Consider the following 19,608-nt stretch of genomic DNA (forward strand, 5'->3'; position numbering starts at 1 on the left):
TTGCAATGATACCACAGAATAATCATATTGTAGCCTACATTACTTCGTAGGCTGTAAAAGCACCACATCACTTCTTATTGGCAACCACTTGTTGGCTACAAAAAATATTAAGCCTACTCTCCATAATATTACAAAATTATTACCGTACATTTATAGCCTTGCTCATTAGCTGGAATAGTTTTGCAAAATGTAAAGTTTGTTTTGCAATACATAGCTACCATGACCTATAGTAGCCTATTTCCTCTTAAACGAACGTGGATGGCTTTGATGAGTCATTAAAGTTAAAAAAAGATTTATGAAGTAGAAACTTCCTTGTTTAACAATAATTGTAGCTAGGCTGCTAGTTTAGAAACTCTGTAATGAAGTTTTCAAGTAGACCAAGGGTGGCAATTGACCAGTAGACCGTATGGTCATCTCGTTGTCTCCCTGTCGGTATGGGAACTTGTGTAACTTTTGCATTGTGTGTATTACTGTACTTGCATTTTTCAAACATATAGGCCTACCTATGTTCCTGACAAATAAAACATTGATAGACCACGACTTCAATCAGTCCGCCCCGATAGCTCAGCGCGTGACTTCTGGAACGAAAAAGCTTCAAGCTCAAGCGGCGCTGGTTCAACTCTCGGGGTGTACGCTTGAGCAATGCATTCTAAAGATTGCTCTTTATTCAGCGGTAGCCTACTTAATAATTCCCCGCAAAACAACACTTCAACAATCGGAAAACTTCACTCTGTCAATCTCGGTAAACGGCCCTGCGTCAAGAGCCACTACAAGTATGCGAAACTACCAGGAACAACCAATCAAGGCTTTGTCAGTCCGAGAATAAAGATTCAAAACCAAACCAACTACAAGCCCACTTATATTTAATTTGAGCAGCGTTTTTGGCTTCTAACTTTACAATTTTGTTTCATTTTTATAACCTTTTTTCATTCGCTCATCTTGGCGATTTTCAGTGTTGTAAGTTGACGCCGTCATTTTGACGGTGTCATTTGACGGCGTCAATTTTTTGTTGACGCTGAGGCTAGCGCCGTCAACTATTTGGCCGATTTTAAGCGTCAAGCGCTATGCGTCATTTTTTGTTTTCACGAAAATCTCGTTTCACAATGTATTCTGGCCATCGCGACTCATCCAAATTACCCGCTTTCGCGTTGGTTGGAATGGTTACCTGGAATACAAGCGGAAGAAGTTCGCCAAATGGTGATCACTCATATTGTGAGCAGTATCGAGAACGCGGGATCAGAGAGAGAAAGCGAAAAATCAATGAATGTCATCGCGGAGGTTGAAGAAACTTTATTTCAAGAGCTCTATACCCCTGAAAACAGCGATGTTGGTGCAGTGGACCTCGTTAAAAGATTTATATGTGCTAAACCATCACAGCACGCTTGGAACAGTGATCCCTTTCCGAGTAAACGTTTTCAAGACTTGTTGTTGAAATACAACACACCAATACCATTCAGCGCTACTGTGGAAGCATGTTCTCACTTGGAAAGGACATTATGCGTCTCAAACGCAGCAGATTGTCAGACAAACGTTTTGAAATGCTTGTGTTTCTACAAGTAAATAACTAATAAGCTAAGCAGCTAATTACAATACAGTCTCAAAACATAAAACCTGCTCTTTATTTATAGCCATTGTTCGCCTAAACTTGGCTGAAATACTTCCGTTTTGTGAGACCCTGGCTAAAATAGCGCTGACGCCGTCAATTTCTTAAAGAGCTGACGCAGTACTTTACGCCGTAAAGTTTTTAGGCAATTTGCGCTGACGCTGTCAATTTATTTCATTGACGCGTAGGCTACAACACTGGCGATTTTGAGGAAGCATAGTTGGGGACAGGGTAGGCCTATGGGATGGAAGACGTTTTTTCCATCTTACATCCTGAGATTTTCTTCCATTCCATCTTAGAAATCTTCCATTCTATCTCAGAAATCTCTTCCATCTTTACATTTTGTGATCTCCGCGTTGAATATGCAACAAATAAACCTAAATACCATAGGCTACATTTAAGCTAAAGATTTAACAGCACTATTTTCCTAAGGATTACGTAGCCTATCGCTTGGTGTTAGAACTAGGAGCGTAGATTGACTCTATAAATACAGAAAGAAACAACACGTAGCAAAGTTAAAGAAACTGTAAGTGTAGTAGGCTAGTAGTCTACGTTGGAGAAGATAAAAAAGTAACGAAAATACTTCAGAAGCATCGCGGACAATTGGTATAATAAAAGCACAAGTTAAAGTCACTATCATCGGATGATATGGTTGAAGCTAGTCCTGCGTGAGTTTCACAACAAAAACACTAGTAGGCCTATACTGATGGGTGGCAGCCACAAAAAATTGCATAAGCTGCATTGCATGTATCAGTAGCTTAATGGCATCAAAAAGAAAAACAAGCAGGAAATTAAAATTGCAACGAATAAAATCATTCACCCTCATCCAAGTAAGTTGAGATTGCAAAGAGATAATATAATAAATTCTGCCACATTACAAAATAAGTTATTATTGTATGTACGGTAACTAATATTGCTAAAGAAAATTAGTCTAATTATGGTTAGCAAGCAACGTAATATTTTGCATGTCTTAATAAAGCGTTAGAAAGTTAATCATGGAAATAGGATGGAATAATGAAAGATTGTATTCCATCCCATCATCAAGATCTTCCATTCCTTTCCATTTTCCATCTTTCATCCCAAAATCTGTCTTCCATTCCAATGCATCTTCCATCCCATCCCATTCCCTGGTTGGGGATTAAGGAAGTGAAAAGTTTTTTTATATTTAAAAAACCAACAAAATAATTCATTATAGGCTATCGAAGTAAACACTGATCGGTCAAATAAGCTGGTTAATTAATAACATCGGAGGAAAAGGAGTAATAGCAACAGTGGAAAAGTAGAGCAATTATGTTTAAAAGTGCCTGTGCTGAGGTTTGACGAATACGCATAATGTGGTTATCACTCGCAGACCGTCTCCTATCCTTTCTAGCAACGACTGCCTCCATTAAGCGTATGGCGAAGTCCGTAGAGCGACACGTCTCTTCGGAATTCACGAAATCCATTAGGCTTTGAAAGCTTGGTTTCTCGGTGTTACCTAGGGTTGTAAAAATACTGTATTTTTGGTTGTGCGTAAAATACAAATGTAAAATACATGTATTTTTCTGTATTTTTGTAAGTGAACTAACATTATGCAGAGTAGCCTACCACGCGGGCCACTCAGAACAACGTGGTGGGCGGTTACACATGTCCGCAATAGAACAATGACCTAATTGTGACCTAGTTCGCCTGTGACATCACAATATATAATATCTGTAGAAGAATATAAGGCCATTGCAAGTAAGGTATTAAGTACAATCACTAAACGTTGATAAAAAAGAATATACAAGGCTCTAAAATCCGCAGTTGGAATGGTTGGATTGTGTAAAAGTCCTCATTTGTATACGTTGTTATGTAGGCCTACCATTCCGCGACCCTCAGAAGCATCCTCGTTTGGGTCGCGACAATGAGTTTGGGAACCACTGACCTACATGGACCAAGAACTTCGCGTAGCGAGCGTATGCTCCCTGCCATTACGCTGTTGCCGGAGCATGACGCGAGCTTTTAATAAGTTTTAATTTAATACGAAAAATACATGTATTTTTCCGTCGATGTATTTTTCTTGTATTTTACATGTATTTTACACATGTGTATTTTACACAAAATGTATTTTTACAACCCTAGTTATAACCCTGAAAATGACGGTACAGTGCATATTAGTCCACAGATCATTGTGAATGCACATTGGACAGCCCACATACTGTATTTGCAGAATAAGCACTTTTATCAGCCACACATACCAAAGTAAACTAGACATACAAATTCAAATAATTGCAAACAATATACAGAACAACATAATATGTAATGTAACCAGGGCTGTGGAGTCGGAGGAATTTTGGCGTGTCCAGAATGGAGTCATTAAAAAAGCCCACTCCGACTTGATACAAAATAATGAACAAAGTTTTCGTTTAGAATATTTTTAAAAGAATATCACTTCTTGTTCGCGTATTTGGGTCTAAAACTTCACCCGAAAATAGAAATGTTTGTTTTTGTTAATTTTGTAAAAGTCGCTGTATCAATTTCGATTATAACTTTGATAAAATTAAATTTTACAAAACGGAAAACGATCAAAATTAAAAAATGGCAACCCTGAAGCCGGAGTCAGCTAGTTATAAACCGAAGAGTGGCATATTTTTCGCCCGACTCCACGGTCCTCCCGGACAGCCACTTTATCTGGTCCAGATCTTTACCAGATCTGGTACGATTTTGACCAGATAGAGTGGCTGCCTGGGTTGCATAATTATTAGGGTGTTTCATTTTTTCACCATTTTTAAAATTCAAAATGCCTGGGGTCCCATCTGGTGGTATTTGGGGAAAAAAGTTTACACCCCAATTTTTTTTCAATTATGACGTCATATTGAGGTGGTCCATGAGGTTTGAATTTTTTGGGCCTCAAAATCTCGAAATTTGGCCGTATCTCCGAAACCGCTCATCATAGATCGACAAAATTAGTATCAAAATGCGCAGAAGGGTCGGTTTCCTATACCTGATGTAGAGAATATTAAGGTCTATGTGCTTCAGAAAAAAAGTTATTTCAAAAAATCTGATTTTCGGTCTATTTTCTCCTGATGAACAGAGATCAGGTTATTAAGATAAAAGTTTTTCTGTATTTTTCCACTCTTGGAAGCTGTTATTGCGTAATAATAGTTGGTGTTAAGGTTTCAGTACTATGCTTGTCTAGTCTTGCTTATCTGGGCAAAGCCCCATCTTGCATTGCTCCAGGACCCTTCTTGGCGCGGCCCACAAAAGAAATGACATGAGAAAGATATATTTTGTTTATGTGGAACATGCATTAAAGAGTATGAATACCATGACCAACTTCATCATTAAAATAATTGACCAGTCGAGTATTGACTCCGGACTTTTTTCCTATGTTGAGAGCAGTCGTATCAGCCATGACTGAATATACTTGGGATAGGTGAACTCTGCAAGCCTCCTGGATGATGGTGCCAAAAATCAGTTCTGCAGTGACCCACACACTTTTGGGAAAAGATTTTTAACAGCAAGCACACTTTCGTGCTTCATGCCATTATCATCAACAAGTTGACCCAAGAAAACGCATCGATCTATTTTATTGACAACGCGCCCATCATAACATAACTGCATGGCAGAATGGCAGAAGCTGAGTTGAGAAGGTTCTCACTTTCCATCAGAGATTTTCTCTCGTTTTTTGTCGTTGGCGATATACTGTCGAAGGTGATGCAGCATTGCAGCTACTTGATCTTTTCCAAGAACCGACCTAATAAGATCTGACTGCTGGCGTACCGAAGTCATCCTACGATCAGCAAGTACACAACTTCTATCATTTATGGAAAAAGAATGTACTTTCTTGTACACTTTCCCTCAAACAGCTGGTTTCAGAGGCTCGTATTCCTTATCATCTTCCCAATTCATATCACCATCAGAGTCGCTTTCGCTACTGCTTAGACATCTATTTACTTCATTTCCTTTTCTCTGTTTCAAACATAGTTGTGCCGATGCTTTGGCAGATTGTAAACCAGAAGTGCTAGGTTTCTCTGTTTGCTAAGCACTGGAAGACCAGCTTTGTTCCATATGCCAACTACATCTTTCAGCAGTTCATCTTTCAATCTTTGAAATGGGGTATTTTCTTCAAAAACTTAAGATTAGTTTCGGCTACTTTCTTCCTGAAGTAAAAATAGTGACTGACTATATCTAAATTAAGGGGAAGCACATTTCTCTTCAATTCCTTGAAATTTTGCATCGACTTACTAATACTTGACCTCAATGCCATAATGACACTTAATCTAAAGCAGGTGAGCAGCATACCTCTTCCTCAACGGTTACATTAATATTATAATAGTAATACCTTCAAATTACCATTTCATCTCTTGCAAAACGAACAACGATTATTATTACGCAATAGCAGCTTCCAAGACAGAAAAATACAGAAAAACTTCTTATTTTGATCACCTGATCTCTGTTCATCAGGAGAAAATAGACCGAAAATCAGATTTTTTGAAATAACTTTTTTTCTGAAGCACACAGACCTTAATATTATCTACATCAGGTATAGAAAACCAACCCTTCTGCGCATTTTGATACTAATTTTGTCGATCTATGATGAGTGGTTCCGGAGATACGGCCAAATTTCGAGATTTTGAGGCCCAAAAATTTCAAACCTCGTGGACCACCTCAATATGACGTCATAATTGAAAAAAAAATTGGGGTGTAAACTTTTTTTCCCAAATACCAGATGGGACCCCAGGCATTTTGAATTTCAAAAATGGTGAAAAAATGAAACACCCTAATAATTATAATAGCTTCTTCATGGTGTTTTCAAATAATCTCAAAAGGAATTGAATAACGCCAGTGCAAACCACATTGTTCAAGGCAAACTTCAAATTACTACAACATATACAATTTTAGTGCCAAACTGCCCCTCCAATCTTTTATCACTTTTCAAACTAGTCACATTGCAATTTGCAACAAACTGATGACAAGCAGGGCGATCAAGAAGAAAAACACAATCAATTTGATGTTCACGTGCGCTCACATATCGCGGCAGATTATGTAGCATTCTAAACTAGTCATTGTAAGCTACTCGTAAACGATTAAAACAAGAAAGACGATATTTAATTATTTATGCAGCAGTTACGAAGCATAAAAAGACGTACAGTATGAGCGAAACAGAGTATTCTTAACAGTCGTTGAACATTTATAAAATAGCGATTTTCATTTGTTGGCAATGCAACAGAGTGAGCGCATTTGCTGCAAAAATATCCAGTTCATGAGATAAACAGTTACATCATGTATATAATTATTAAAGTGATTAAGCACCCTGTTAGGTCAGTGGTCAGATTAATTAAGCAGCGCTGGTTCGCCGCTTCACCAAGGCATTTCAGGTCTGCTCTCCATTCAGCGGCATCCAGTGAATGGAATAATTTTTCAGCAAAACACTTTAACAACTATCCGAAACTTTATTTCATCAATCTCGGTAACCGGCTCTGCGTCAGTGGTTCAAAGCCTCTGCAAGTACGCGAAACTGCAAGGAATAACCTACCAAAGGCGTTGTCAGTCTAACTTTTGCGATGTCAACGGAGCCGAGATACATCAGATAATTATAACAAAACAGAAAGGCAAAAATTATTTTATTTAACGACCAGCCTGTTCAATTACTAGCTGATAAAAAACGACATGGTTCATCGCTCGTTGGCAACCATTTTGAAACTAACTGGTGTGAACACAAACCCATTTGATCCGCAATCAATGTCCGGAAGTTGATCTGCAGATGGTTCAGGAAGGATTTCGAATCTTTGTATCATTCTGACTAGAAATACGAAGATTTCTGCTTGAGCAAGCTGCTCTCCGAGGCAATGACGAGGCCCGACTGAAAACGGGATGACATTCTTGGAGTGAATAAAATTTCCTTTCTCGTCTAGAAAGCGTTCTGGACGAAAAACATTCGGATTTTCCCAAACCTTGTCATCATTATGAACTGCCCATAGATTTGCCATGACCTAAGATTAAAATGACAAATATTCAAAACGTTATAAAAAGCAAAAATAAACAGTTCCTATCTAACGTCGGTATGGACGAAAAGTCAATTGTGGAGGTATGTTTTCAGACAAAAGCGAGTCTTCGAGCTTTCCTAGTGCCGATTTATAACGTCTCTTTATTAAATACAACATCCCCATTCCTTCCAGTGCTGCAACGAAGTGATTCTTCTACGTTGGAAGCGACGTGCTGAAGCCAAAGCGCGCAGGACTCAGCAACTTCCATTTTGAAATGCTCGTGTTTTTGAAAGATGCGTAACAAAAAATTTCACCAAGAACGAGTTTTCTATAACGACGTTGAACTTGAAATTGCAGTTTCAACAAATGATGTCATTCGTTTTCAAGGTCATTTTGACCAATGTAGTTAAATAGGGATATAGGGATATATGGTAATATACATTGAGCTGCCTACTAAATCTCTGTCCGGTTGACTGAGTAGGTTAGTTTAGGTAATCTAATCTGACTCCATACAATACTTGTCTTTTACTAAACAAAGAATGCTATTAATATTACAAAAAGTGCTCAATACCAAGCAGAGCAAATTACATCAAACACAGTTACTACTTTCTAAAACCTCTGCAGCCTGTTTCACCCTTACTGGGGGAGCATCAGAAGGTTCTGAAAAACTTTCAAAAATAATAAATCTGTAATACTTGAAAACATATTAAACATCATTTAACCTTAATGTAATCTGCAAAAAAATGTTATAAGGTTCAGGCAGTAAGCATTAAGAAAGGTCATGGCCAAAGTAATGGCCCTCTTTGCCCCTTCCCTGGCTACGCCTATGCTATAAAACAACTACGACCACTTGTACAAACTGTGTTGAATTCTAAAACCAAGCAATTACTTGAAAGGTTGTTGCAAACTGTTACCGTTGAGGTGAGCAAAAGAAACAGTTGTTGACAAGTGTACATTCACACGAAATGAAAACGCGTTTATCTTTTGAACCAGAGCTTATTAGCAATTTCAAATAATATTTTTGGATAAGGCATCCTAAAACATGTAAGAATCGACTTTTTGAATCTCCGAAGCGAACAACTTTTGAAAATTTATGGATTGATCTTGTTTAACTTAAAAATAAGTTGGAGTTCCCTTCATCTACGAGGGATGCTTTTATGGATTTGCAAAAAAAATCCTGAAACAGAAAGTAACAACTTCCCTAAAAATAACTGCTTGAAACATAACTGGATGTTTGATAAAATCTTTCTTATATAAAATTAAGGGCCTGCTAATCCAGAACGCAAAACCTGCTAATTCAGAAAAGTGTTAAAAGTCAATTCTCCTTCTTTTTGTGAATATAAACAAAAGTAAATTCGCCATTACTTTCGCCAGTTCGCCCAATTCGTCGTATTTTGTCGGTTCCAGTTGTATAATTGATAAGGTTGACCTGTTCGCATAATTCTTTACATTATTATAATCCCCTTGAGATGACGAATTAGGTGAATTCTACTGTACAAACAAATGAAAATTGATGTTTCAACTCTGACCGTAGTGCCTTTCGGGATAAAAAATCCGTTTAATTCCTCATCTTCAGAGGTCTTGTGTTGCAGGCCTAGAGGTACTAACGTACGGAAGCGAAGCAGTTCCTCAATGAATGCATTAGTATAAGGCATGATAGTACGCTTAGATACTGAAACCACTCCGCTAGATCCTGGGATAAAAAGATTCAGATCATTTTCTGGTCTGGTTAAAGTATATGAGGCAACTTGCTTCGCATGCTTTACCAACGTGCACTGGATGAGTGCTTTAAAGTTGTTGTCAGTAATCGCTTGATGTTGTCGGGTAAAATTTCACGAAACTAACACACCCGTTCCGGTATAAGAAAAACAAACATTTACAAAAACCCATTCATTACAGAGAAACTCAAAACCGTGCTTTAGATCGTCGGACCACTCGGCATGCGACAACTCAGCAAGTTCTTTAACTCAGCAATTACATTTAAGCTACTGCTGCCAAGTCAGCAAATGAGACTTACGTCCTCACGTCGGACTTGCTTGGTCATCCCTTGTGAAACTGAATTTACTAAATTGTTTATGAATATTGGCTATCGTGGTTGATGTTGTCACTAAAGGAGTTAGGGAGGGTTGCTGAGCGAAATGTTGTATACGTATAACCTGGTCTAGACCACTAATAGTATAGAGGGCCATTAAAAAAAAAGTTTACGAGTTTACAAAATGGAAGGAAACATTTGAAACAAAAGGTATGACAGCAAAACTAATAAAACGAAGGTGAGTGGAGTGGAAGATATAGTTGTAAAGAGCAAAGTCCACCCAGGTATAAAATGTGGAAAAAGAGTGCTGATGAGAAATTCAATGCAACACAAGGGGTGTAGGAAGTCGGTTCATGCAAGGTGTGTAAATACGAAGAGGGCTAAAGCAAGGCTGGCATAATATTTTATTTGTGGGAAATGTGATAAAAGAAAAGATTTAGTTAAGGATTGCGAAGTTTCTATCATGTAATTGAAACAGAGACTAACTTCTGTTATTTGGGTGATAAAATAAATGGAAGCGGTGGATGCGAAGCAGCTGTAACAAGAAGGGCAAAGCTGGGTTGAACAAAGTTCAGGGAATGTGGGGAAATGTTATATGGAAAAAAGGTTTAGTTAAAAATAAAAGGAAGAGTCTATCGAAGTTGTGTGCGGCCTGCAATATTGTACGGCAGCGAGACATGAATATTAAGAGAGAGTAAACTAGCTATTCTGAGAATAACGGAAAAGCAATGGTGAGAACAATGTGTGGCGTAAAAACCAGGAGGGAGAAAAAAATGAAAAACTGATGGATAATTGGATATAGTATACTATAGATGAAAGAGACTATTGAACAACTTGCCAGGGCAAACGAAGTAAAATGGTATAGACATTAGACAAGGACATGTATTACGGAGGGAGGGAGAAAGTTTTCTTCGAAAGGCTTGACTTTGAAGGTAGATGGGAAGAGAAAACGGGAACGCCCAAAAAAGACGTGTGAAGAATGAGGCAAAGTCGGACGGAAGAAAGAAGATGCGATGGATAGGATGAGATGGAGAATAGGAGTGAAGGCAATAGCTGCAAGGAAAGAATCGGCCACCTCCACTAGTAGGGACAAACCTGAAATTTGGATAATGGTGATGATGATGTGGCATGCCAAGTTATAGCTTGCTCAGTTCACAAATGCCGACTTGTAGGTGACTGGTATTTTAAGTGTTTGCCAAGATAATTAAAAAATGTTTAAAATAATCAAATAAAAACGTGAGAAATATAGATTTTTAACGTGAAATTTCAAAGTTGATCTTGTACTAGTCTCCTTCTTATTAGCTCGATAAAACGAGCAAAGTTACCACTAATACAATACAGTAGTGAAATTGTGACATCAATATAGGAAATAAATGTAAGTAAAGAATAAAGATCTTGGATGGGAAGAAACATGACAAGTGAAAGGCAAAACAGATCAACTATAACTATTCGACATGTCACCTGATTCAACTCAGTTGGATGCCAAATCAAGAAGGCGTTATTGAAAGAAAATCGCTTTGCTTGCCCTAGCACGCCATCTCGCGATGGAAGTTAACCAATAAAATCTGCATTGTTATTAAAATCTTTCACCTCACCGATAATATCCACCATTTCTTTGTAAAGCTTTTTTTGGATTTCAGGATAATGAATCAAACACAACAAAGCCCAAGCTAAAGTGCTAGATGAAGTCTCCGTTCCAGCAAAAAACAAATCTCTTATGAAGAAAAGTAGCTGAGGCCGCTGAAAAATCAAACACAAGTTGAAAATTTTCAGAGCACATGACATCTCCAAATGTAATTGGAAAATGTTATGTGTTAAGATAAGAAATCATGTTTATCACAAACGAGATAGAGCAAAAATAGATATGTGTGTTTTCACAATAAAATTAATATTATTAATACTACAAAAATGTCAAGCAAAAAGCGAATTCTATTTGATTCTATTTAATTATTTATTTATTTTTGATTTTATATATTAATTATTTGATTTTATTTTGATTGTATTTATTATTCTATTTTATTTATTTATTTGGTTTTATTCAAGCAAATTCTATTTGAATAAGAACTTTCTGATGATCCTCCTTTAGGGTGAAACAGGCTGTCAAGGGTTTAGAGACAAATAACTATATTTGATGTCACGGTTTCTTTCTATCTCTTACCAGGAAAAAGACTTGGAAAGGTTCAATGACGTAGTTTAATGGGTCAAACCGAAAAGCAGTCAATTAAATATCGAATGGTTCTACTATGAAATGATAATCTAACTTCTTGAAGGACTTTAACAAACGGCTTCTCAAATAACTCTAATTTCGAACACAATTTATATCAGCACCAATTCTCATCTACTTGTATTCGATTACTTCAACTCTCAATCAACAATAATTTCTGCATCAACTACCAATGCACAACTCATAACACAACTCTCATAATCAAGTCATCATAATAATAATAAACATCATTACACAAACTACACCACTATTTATAGTTGGTTGTTCAGTCCAGTAACTTCGAGAAGGTTACGTAATGTTGCATCACACGAACTCATCGTTCGGTCACGTAGCATTGAGCGGCATAAACAAGCAAGTTTAAAGAAAACTCGAGATTGTCACGTAGGGCCGAAGGTTGTAGAAAACACGTTACATAATACAGATTTCGTCATCAGAGGTTACTTTAGGTCAATACCCGATAATAACACATCGCTCAAAATTCCATAATGAAAACAGCACATTCTGTCAAGACGCAAGCAGTCCGACGCGAGGCCTTGCATATTGATTGTGACATTTGATTTATGTGTGTTTTCATATAGCGCAGACGTCCTTGCTGTGCTCCTCAACGTTCTACACAGCAGACAGCGTCAGTGCAACCTTACAGAGGCGCAGTTGAGTACATTATTATCCTCAGTATATTCTTTTGATGAGTGCCGACCAGAAACAAGATTCAGTTTCACTTATAAAAAGCATTTATTATCATTCGACAAGGTATCGAACTCATGCCTACTAATTCAAAGGCGCACATATAAGCTGTCGAGCCGGTTAACAGCGTATTTCTCGCGTCGGAATCAAGTTTTGAGAAAACGATTCTTAGATTTAACTTTGGTTAATAAAATCAGTAAACTTCAATTGCAAAAATTTCATGGTCAGAACTTTCACCAAATCAAATCACAAAATCTATTTTACATCGCCATTTTAACAGCAGAATTAGCAAACAATATTTACGTAACATGCATTGTTAAATCTGTGACGAAGATCATATCTCAACACAAAAGGTGCCACAGCTGAGCTGGCACCTTCTTCACAGAAAATTTACATCAATCTTTGTAAGGTCTCTTTCTGACAAACGAAGTATATAAAATATAAATTGATTGAGTTTCGCTTTTAGCAGCATGATCGTTGCTTACTTAAGTTACTTCACAAGGTAGATTTAAACGATCTGTCTTAGCCTGATGCTGCGAGTTTGCTGTGGCAATAGTGAGTTGCGCTAGCTTTCGGAACACTGTTCCCTAGTCATGTGCTTTGATGAATCGAACTCATAAAATCAGTATCTATTTATCAAAGCACATGAGTGACTAGGGAACAGTGTTCCGAAAGCTAGCGCAACTTACTATTGCCACAGCAAACTGGCAGCATCAGGCTAAGACAGATCGTTTAAATCTACCTTGTGAAGGAAGTATATAAAGCCTGAGGTTAAAAGAGTTCATTGATACGCATCGTCATTGCAAATGAAGTACGATCAGTCGATGCATGCACTTCAGGGCAAGTCCTTCAAAACACTACCAATGATTTTTTTGCCATGTGTTTAAAGTATATTCTTCATGTTGAGAAAAATATGGGTCTGCTACTATTCGGTGAGTCCGATTCGGTGAGAGCCTTTTTCGGTGAGAGCCCTATTCGGTGATTTTTTTGAATTTTTTTTGAAAATTATTGGGTACCGTAGCCTAATTAAAACCCCTAACCCCAAACCCCCTAAACCCAAAAACCCAACCCCCTAAAAAACCCCAAAACTCCCAAAAAACCTCAAAAAAAAACCAAAACCCCTATCCCCTAACCCTATAACGGCAATGATAATTAGGCTACGGCGCGCAATAATTTAAAAAAAACTCACCGAATAGGGCTCTCACCGAAAAAGGCTCTCACCGAATAGGGAACTCACCGAATAGGGAACTCACCGAATCGGACTCACCGAATCGGGCCATTCCGGAAAAATATAATATGCAAAATATACAATGAAAGCTATTAAAAGCTCAAAGCAAATTACATCAAATACAGTTACCTTTACCTTTACAGTTACCTTACAGTTACACTTTCTGAAACTTCTAAAAAATTCATATTTAAAATGTTTATTTGAATAAGGATCTTCTGATGATTCCCCAGTAAGAGTGAAACAGTCTGTGGAGTGTAGAGGTTTTAAAAAGTAGTAAACTGTATTTGATGTAACATGCACAATTTCAAAAAAATATTTACGTTCTGTTCAGATGTAACACGAGCCCCTCCCAATTTTCAGCAGGTGCCCAAACGGCTTCGACGTCCTTATCTCACAAAAAACAAGTGCTAGAAAATGGGGGGCTGGCTTTCGCTCCCTCTAAATGTGAGTATATTTTAAAATCATTTTGCATGTGGCTTATTCCCAAACTCGCCACTTTAACACATGATAGCAACAACAATCTCAGATGGGATAGTTTAATTATCTCAGTCGTTTCAAAAACTTAAGAATCTGACATGACAATAGTCACCCTATAAAACAAATGCAAGAATAATTGTAAACTTACAGTGAAGCTGGAATGACTATTTTTTGCCATTTCTACCATAAAAGCATCAAGAAAATCTCTTGCGTGCCCTTCATCAAATGTATCTTCATGTTCTTCCAAGATAATACGCAAATGTTCTGCAAATGACAAGCTACAATAATCAAATGAACAATGATAACATAAAGTTGTCACTTGAAACATCATGCCATAAATGCTGTTGGAATTACGTGACAGGTTCTTCTTACTTCTTTACAATGTAGTGCTAATTCTTTCACGTATCCGGACTGACCTATTTCGATTTAATACACCGTATGGCTTGCTTACACAATCGGCAAACGTTGTCAAGGCAACTTTTGTCACATGGGTGGATCCAGTGAGTAACCTTAGGGGAGACAATTTCAACAAAACGCAATGATTTTGTGTATGTGTCTACATCAGGACACGGTCTACAATCTACATTTAATCCGATCTTGCAAATACACCATTAATGAAGTTACTTTTCTGTGTTTTAGGGGGCGGGGTGGTCGCTCCAATCGCTTCTTACCCCCTGGATCTGCCACTGCATGGGTACCAACCTTCGATTTTTGCCATGGATTTATGCTGATTGTTTAAAGCCTTGTACTTATGTGTTTCTTTAATTCACGGGTTCTTAACGTTTTGAGTTGCACCCCACTTGACGTCATTTGCAAAACTTTGGCTTTCTTTTCTCGTTGAAGTTTTAAATCAAAGTCAAACGTCAACTTTACCCTGACATCAAAAGTGTCTCACCAACTTGTGCCAGAGAATCTCTAGCCATTCGTCGGTTGAAAATTGAAAATGGAGGAACCTTCATAAGTATGGGAACAAAACTGAACAGGATGGCCATGAAATTATTCACTGGGTCACTAAACCTGCAAAAGCAATACGAACGTATATCAGATGACCTCAATAAGCTATTTTAGCCAAAAATCAAAGTTTACGCAATTGTGCAAAGGGCTGAACTGTTGATTATTGTTTCGAGTGCAAAAAATTAAGATCTGGCGGGAAAGTATACAATCTGAGAAGAAACATTTTTAAGGCAGAAAGGTTTGTTGCGAAGGTTTAGCCACAAATATTTGAAAGCGTACAGTTTATCACGCAAAACAGCTATTTGCTGCTCAAAACAATTTAACCGTATTGATTTACCCTACAACAATGGTTCTCAACGTGGGCCCTTCGCCACAGGTCTGCTACTATTCGGTGAGTCCGATTCGGTGAGTTCCTAACCTTTAACCCTAACACGGCAATGATAACGAGGCTACGGCACCCGATAATTTAAAAAAAAATCAAAAAATCACCGAATAGGGAATCGGACTCACCGAATTGGACTCACCGAAACTGGCCATTCCGCTGCGCCACACAGGTGACGCATTAAGGTTTAAGACATCATGATGAGAGGACCAATTTCATGACTTGCTTAATCATTAGCATAGCATTTCGAGTTGAATGGAAATGGAAATACAAATGCATTTCTTCACTAAATATCAACTTAATTAGTGTCGGCTGCATAGCCGAGTGGTGAGAGTGGATCGGCCGAGTGGAACGGCAATCGAAAGGGCGCCGGTTCGACACCGCTCGAGACCATGCGGCTGTGTCTCTGCAGGACACTGAAAGGCATGCCTAAAGGTGCACGAAGATTGGCTTCTTTGCCGGCCACAAAGTAGGCCATTTTTGTTTCAAATATCGGTCTATCTCATTCTTTTGCTGACATAGGACACCGAAGCATCACTTTCCTACCAAGTTTAAAGTTCTAACTTAGATACCAGTATTGGTAAAATAAAATAATTCCTGACTGCCCTGGACTAAACGCACTGCAAAATGGAAGCAAATGCAAACTGTAATTTTATGTATATTGCAGATATGTAATTCCTGATAAGGACACACGTACGTGTCGAAAACGTTAGAGTTTATTTTTAATTAAGTTATATTTGTGTATGTAATACATCATGTTAAGCCTGCTGAAGTTACTTTGTTTTAATATTATATAATTAATATTTATTATTGATATGCGTGTCACTCAACTCAACTGTCAATCAACATAATAACGAAAATGTTATGGGGTAATTGAGCATTTGAGCAATGACCTGGGGTAAGTTTGAGCAATTCTATGCATTTAAAGCATTTCCCTGTCAGTATGTTTTTACAATTGCAAGTCATGCTTTAAACCAGTGTTTCTCAACAGGGGCGGTACCACCCGCGAAATTTTTTCCCACGAATTTTTCGTATCATTTGCATATTTCTGTAAATGTAGCCATTACTGGTTACCGCGCGGCGAGCGTAACTGTTTTTACCGATTTTCGCCCTCACAGCAGTCGATTTTCGCCCTCCAGGTCCAAATCTAAACATTGAACTTGAAAAAAAGTAGCCTGGAGACACACCTAGTCTAGTTTTAAAAAGTTGAGAAAAGAAATTGATTCTGGTCACTAGTCTAAACTCTAAAAGTAGGATTTTCCGAATTGATTAAGAATTAACCCTAACCTAACCTTACTTTTTTTTCAAAGCTTTTGTGCACCGCAGAAATTAATGTAAAGAAAAAAAATTGACTTCAATGGGCGTCGAACCGATGTCCTCACGAATGTAAGGCAAAAGACGAAACCACTGAACCAAACACGCCAACAAAAATATCTGCATTCACAAGGTATAAATACAAACTCTATGCAAATGATACAAAAAGTTTGTGGGAAAAAAATTTCGCGTACAGCCCTTGGGGGGCGTTTTGATTTTGCAGAGGTGGGGGCAGTATCGGTATAATTAAATCGGCTTACAGGGGGCGATTTGATTATTAGGGGCATTCTGGTTTAACCCATCTACCGCCCAGCGCAACGATTTCGTCGGTTATAGGAAAATTGTTCGTAAGCAATTGTTCGTAAAGCAATTCTTCGTGAACAGTTTTTCGAAAAACAATTGTTCGTAAAGTGTTGTTCGTAAAGTGTTGTTCGTAAAGTGAAATCCGTAAAACAATTTTTCGTAAAGCATTTCTTCGTATATATACATCAAATTTCAACTGCATGCACGAAAAAATGCTTTAGGAAGAGTTGTTTTACGAAGAATTAAGTTTACGAACAATTGCTTTACAAACAATTGCTTACGAACAATTTGTCGGACACCGATTTCGTCACATCAACTTTTGGATAATCTACTCTACATGCTTGCACGATAGCCAAACAATTTCTCTTACACCATCGTCGTATTTGATTGACCAAGCGTTTTGTTTACGAACGCTATCTATTTAAAAATTGAATTCAGTATTTTTAAGTATACAAAATCTGGTATATCATAAAATCTGGTAAGTTCCATTATGACGTAAACAGCACAGAAAATTAATAATTGTATAATCGTTTTTGTTGGGGGGCGGTAAAAGTTCGCCAGTTTATAAAGGGGGCATTGCGCTAGAAAAGGTTGAAAAACACTGCTTTAAACCATAACATTGTTTTTTTTTATCCAATGAAGGTAAAAATAGAAATTCAACAGTTCAAACATTAAGCTAAGGTTTTCTTAAGATAAGGTGAGCAGCTGCTCCAAGATAGCCTGCTTTAACTAACATTGCACTCTTTACCCCTCCTGATTTTTGAGACAAATTAGAAATATTTAAAAAACTACAAGTCTAACTAATCTAAACTTTCCATAGAATATCCTTATTTTATAGTTACTAAAATAAAAAAACAGATTTGCTTTACATGGTGTAACAATAAAATTATTCAGTTTTTTGCAACAAAAAAAGTTAGAATTTTCAATTGCCTGCCATTGTAAAATATGATTCTCACGGCATATAACAAATACACTGAATGCAGTAGCATGATGGGTGATATATTCAGGACAAAGAAAAAATACATTCCGCCGACTTTTACGTCACTGTTTCATGAAATTACAACAGTAGTTTTCAACTTAAATATTACAGTAGGCCTACATCCAATTGTACTTAGTTGTTTATCAGCAACCGATTTGAATGAAATCGGAACAGCAAATCGTTGTGGAATCAAGAGTGGTGCAGTACAAAATTATTATTTTTCGGCGCTACAAATCGCTGTCACCTTCTAAGAAAGCCATGGAGTAGCTCCTGGAACTTCTTGTCATCATACGAAAAGCGCCTTCCCATTGCAACAGAGCATATGATGTTTGACACTGCATTGTGGAGAACAACCTGAAACACAACTAAAAACTAAATCTCACAATTAGAAAGAGTAAAGTTTATGAAAACGAAATAATGAGCAAGCTAAATAAACGTATGTAATCAATCCATGAAAATGAGCATCTAGTCCACATCCACGTTAGCCCAATCAATGACTTGGAAATTATAAAGTATATGTATACTATACTGTATATAATTGTGATCATTATCGTAAAATAGGCAAGTAACTATGTGGTCATTCGAAATATTCATTCAGAATAAACGTATTCACAAAATACGCAAGAAATCTCTCAAATATATATGTGTACTTATATAGGCTCTACAGCTACATTAAGTACACAAAATCTGTCTTAGCTGTTGGCGATTGGGCCTACTTGTAGGTCGTCGTCGTCATGCCTGGGGCCAAAAGTCTACCCTTTTACTACCCCAGATTCACGATATTCCTGGACTACACTGGAAGGCTACTAAAGAGCAGCCAGTCCTTGGTTTCATCAGTCACCCAGAATGAGCAGACCTTCCACTCCGTTAGGTGGCTTGAAGATAGTACAGTCGTTGATGATGTGGTATGCAGTCTGTTCCTCGGCACCACATTTACATGAGGAGAAAAAGGCCACTATCGTTATCGTCAGTAGGTTAGGTAGGCCAAGTAGGCTATATTACTCAATGAGTAGTACTCATACGCTGATGGAGTATACCGGAGTTCCAGCAACTAATTTGCAACTCGTTAAAACATGAGTAGAAATAGCTACTACCTGACGCAAAAATGGTGAAGCGACCAAAATGAATACGGCGATGTGGCATAGCCTACAATAAAATGTTGAGCTTTATTTGTTGATGACTCACCGATATATCAAACGGTTTGCCATTTTCTGAACTAATGGCTTCATTGAGATATGAAGCCTCTTCATTTATTCTGCTTTCCAAGCTTTGTTTGCCAACACCGAATCTAAAGTAATGCAAAGGTAAAAGGTGTATAAGGCAAATAAACGACAGTAAACAAGTTTATGCAATGGAGTGCGTTTCGCTTTTAACAGCATGATCGTTGCTTACTTCACAAATTTGCAGCAGATACAGACAACATAAACTTCAAGGCTAAAACAGGTCGATTGTTTGTACATTTGTAAAGTAAACAACG

At 37.6% G+C, this 19,608-nt stretch overlaps 1 protein-coding gene across 1 annotated transcript in view; it reads right to left on the reverse strand.

Moving 5' to 3' along the window:
* Window positions 1–3,732: 3,732 nt before the first annotated feature.
* The window catches only part of LOC145775059 (cytochrome P450 2U1-like), a 36,851-nt gene continuing 20,975 nt past the window's right edge, over window positions 3,733–19,608 (reverse strand). The window contains exons 4-10 of the mRNA XM_082586258.1: window positions 19,317–19,419; window positions 18,376–18,485; window positions 15,095–15,216; window positions 14,348–14,463; window positions 11,182–11,326; window positions 9,084–9,247; window positions 3,733–7,560 (exon numbers count right to left, since the gene is read on the reverse strand). Of these exons, the coding sequence (XP_082442384.1) occupies window positions 7,243–7,560; window positions 9,084–9,247; window positions 11,182–11,326; window positions 14,348–14,463; window positions 15,095–15,216; window positions 18,376–18,485; window positions 19,317–19,419 (1,078 nt within the window). The 3' untranslated portion in view covers window positions 3,733–7,242. The remainder of the gene's footprint in view (window positions 7,561–9,083; window positions 9,248–11,181; window positions 11,327–14,347; window positions 14,464–15,094; window positions 15,217–18,375; window positions 18,486–19,316; window positions 19,420–19,608) is intronic.

The sequence above is a fragment of the Aplidium turbinatum genome, chromosome 1 (genome assembly GCF_918807975.1).
Source record: "Aplidium turbinatum chromosome 1, kaAplTurb1.1, whole genome shotgun sequence".
In the NCBI taxonomy this organism is placed as follows: domain Eukaryota; kingdom Metazoa; phylum Chordata; class Ascidiacea; order Aplousobranchia; family Polyclinidae; genus Aplidium; species Aplidium turbinatum.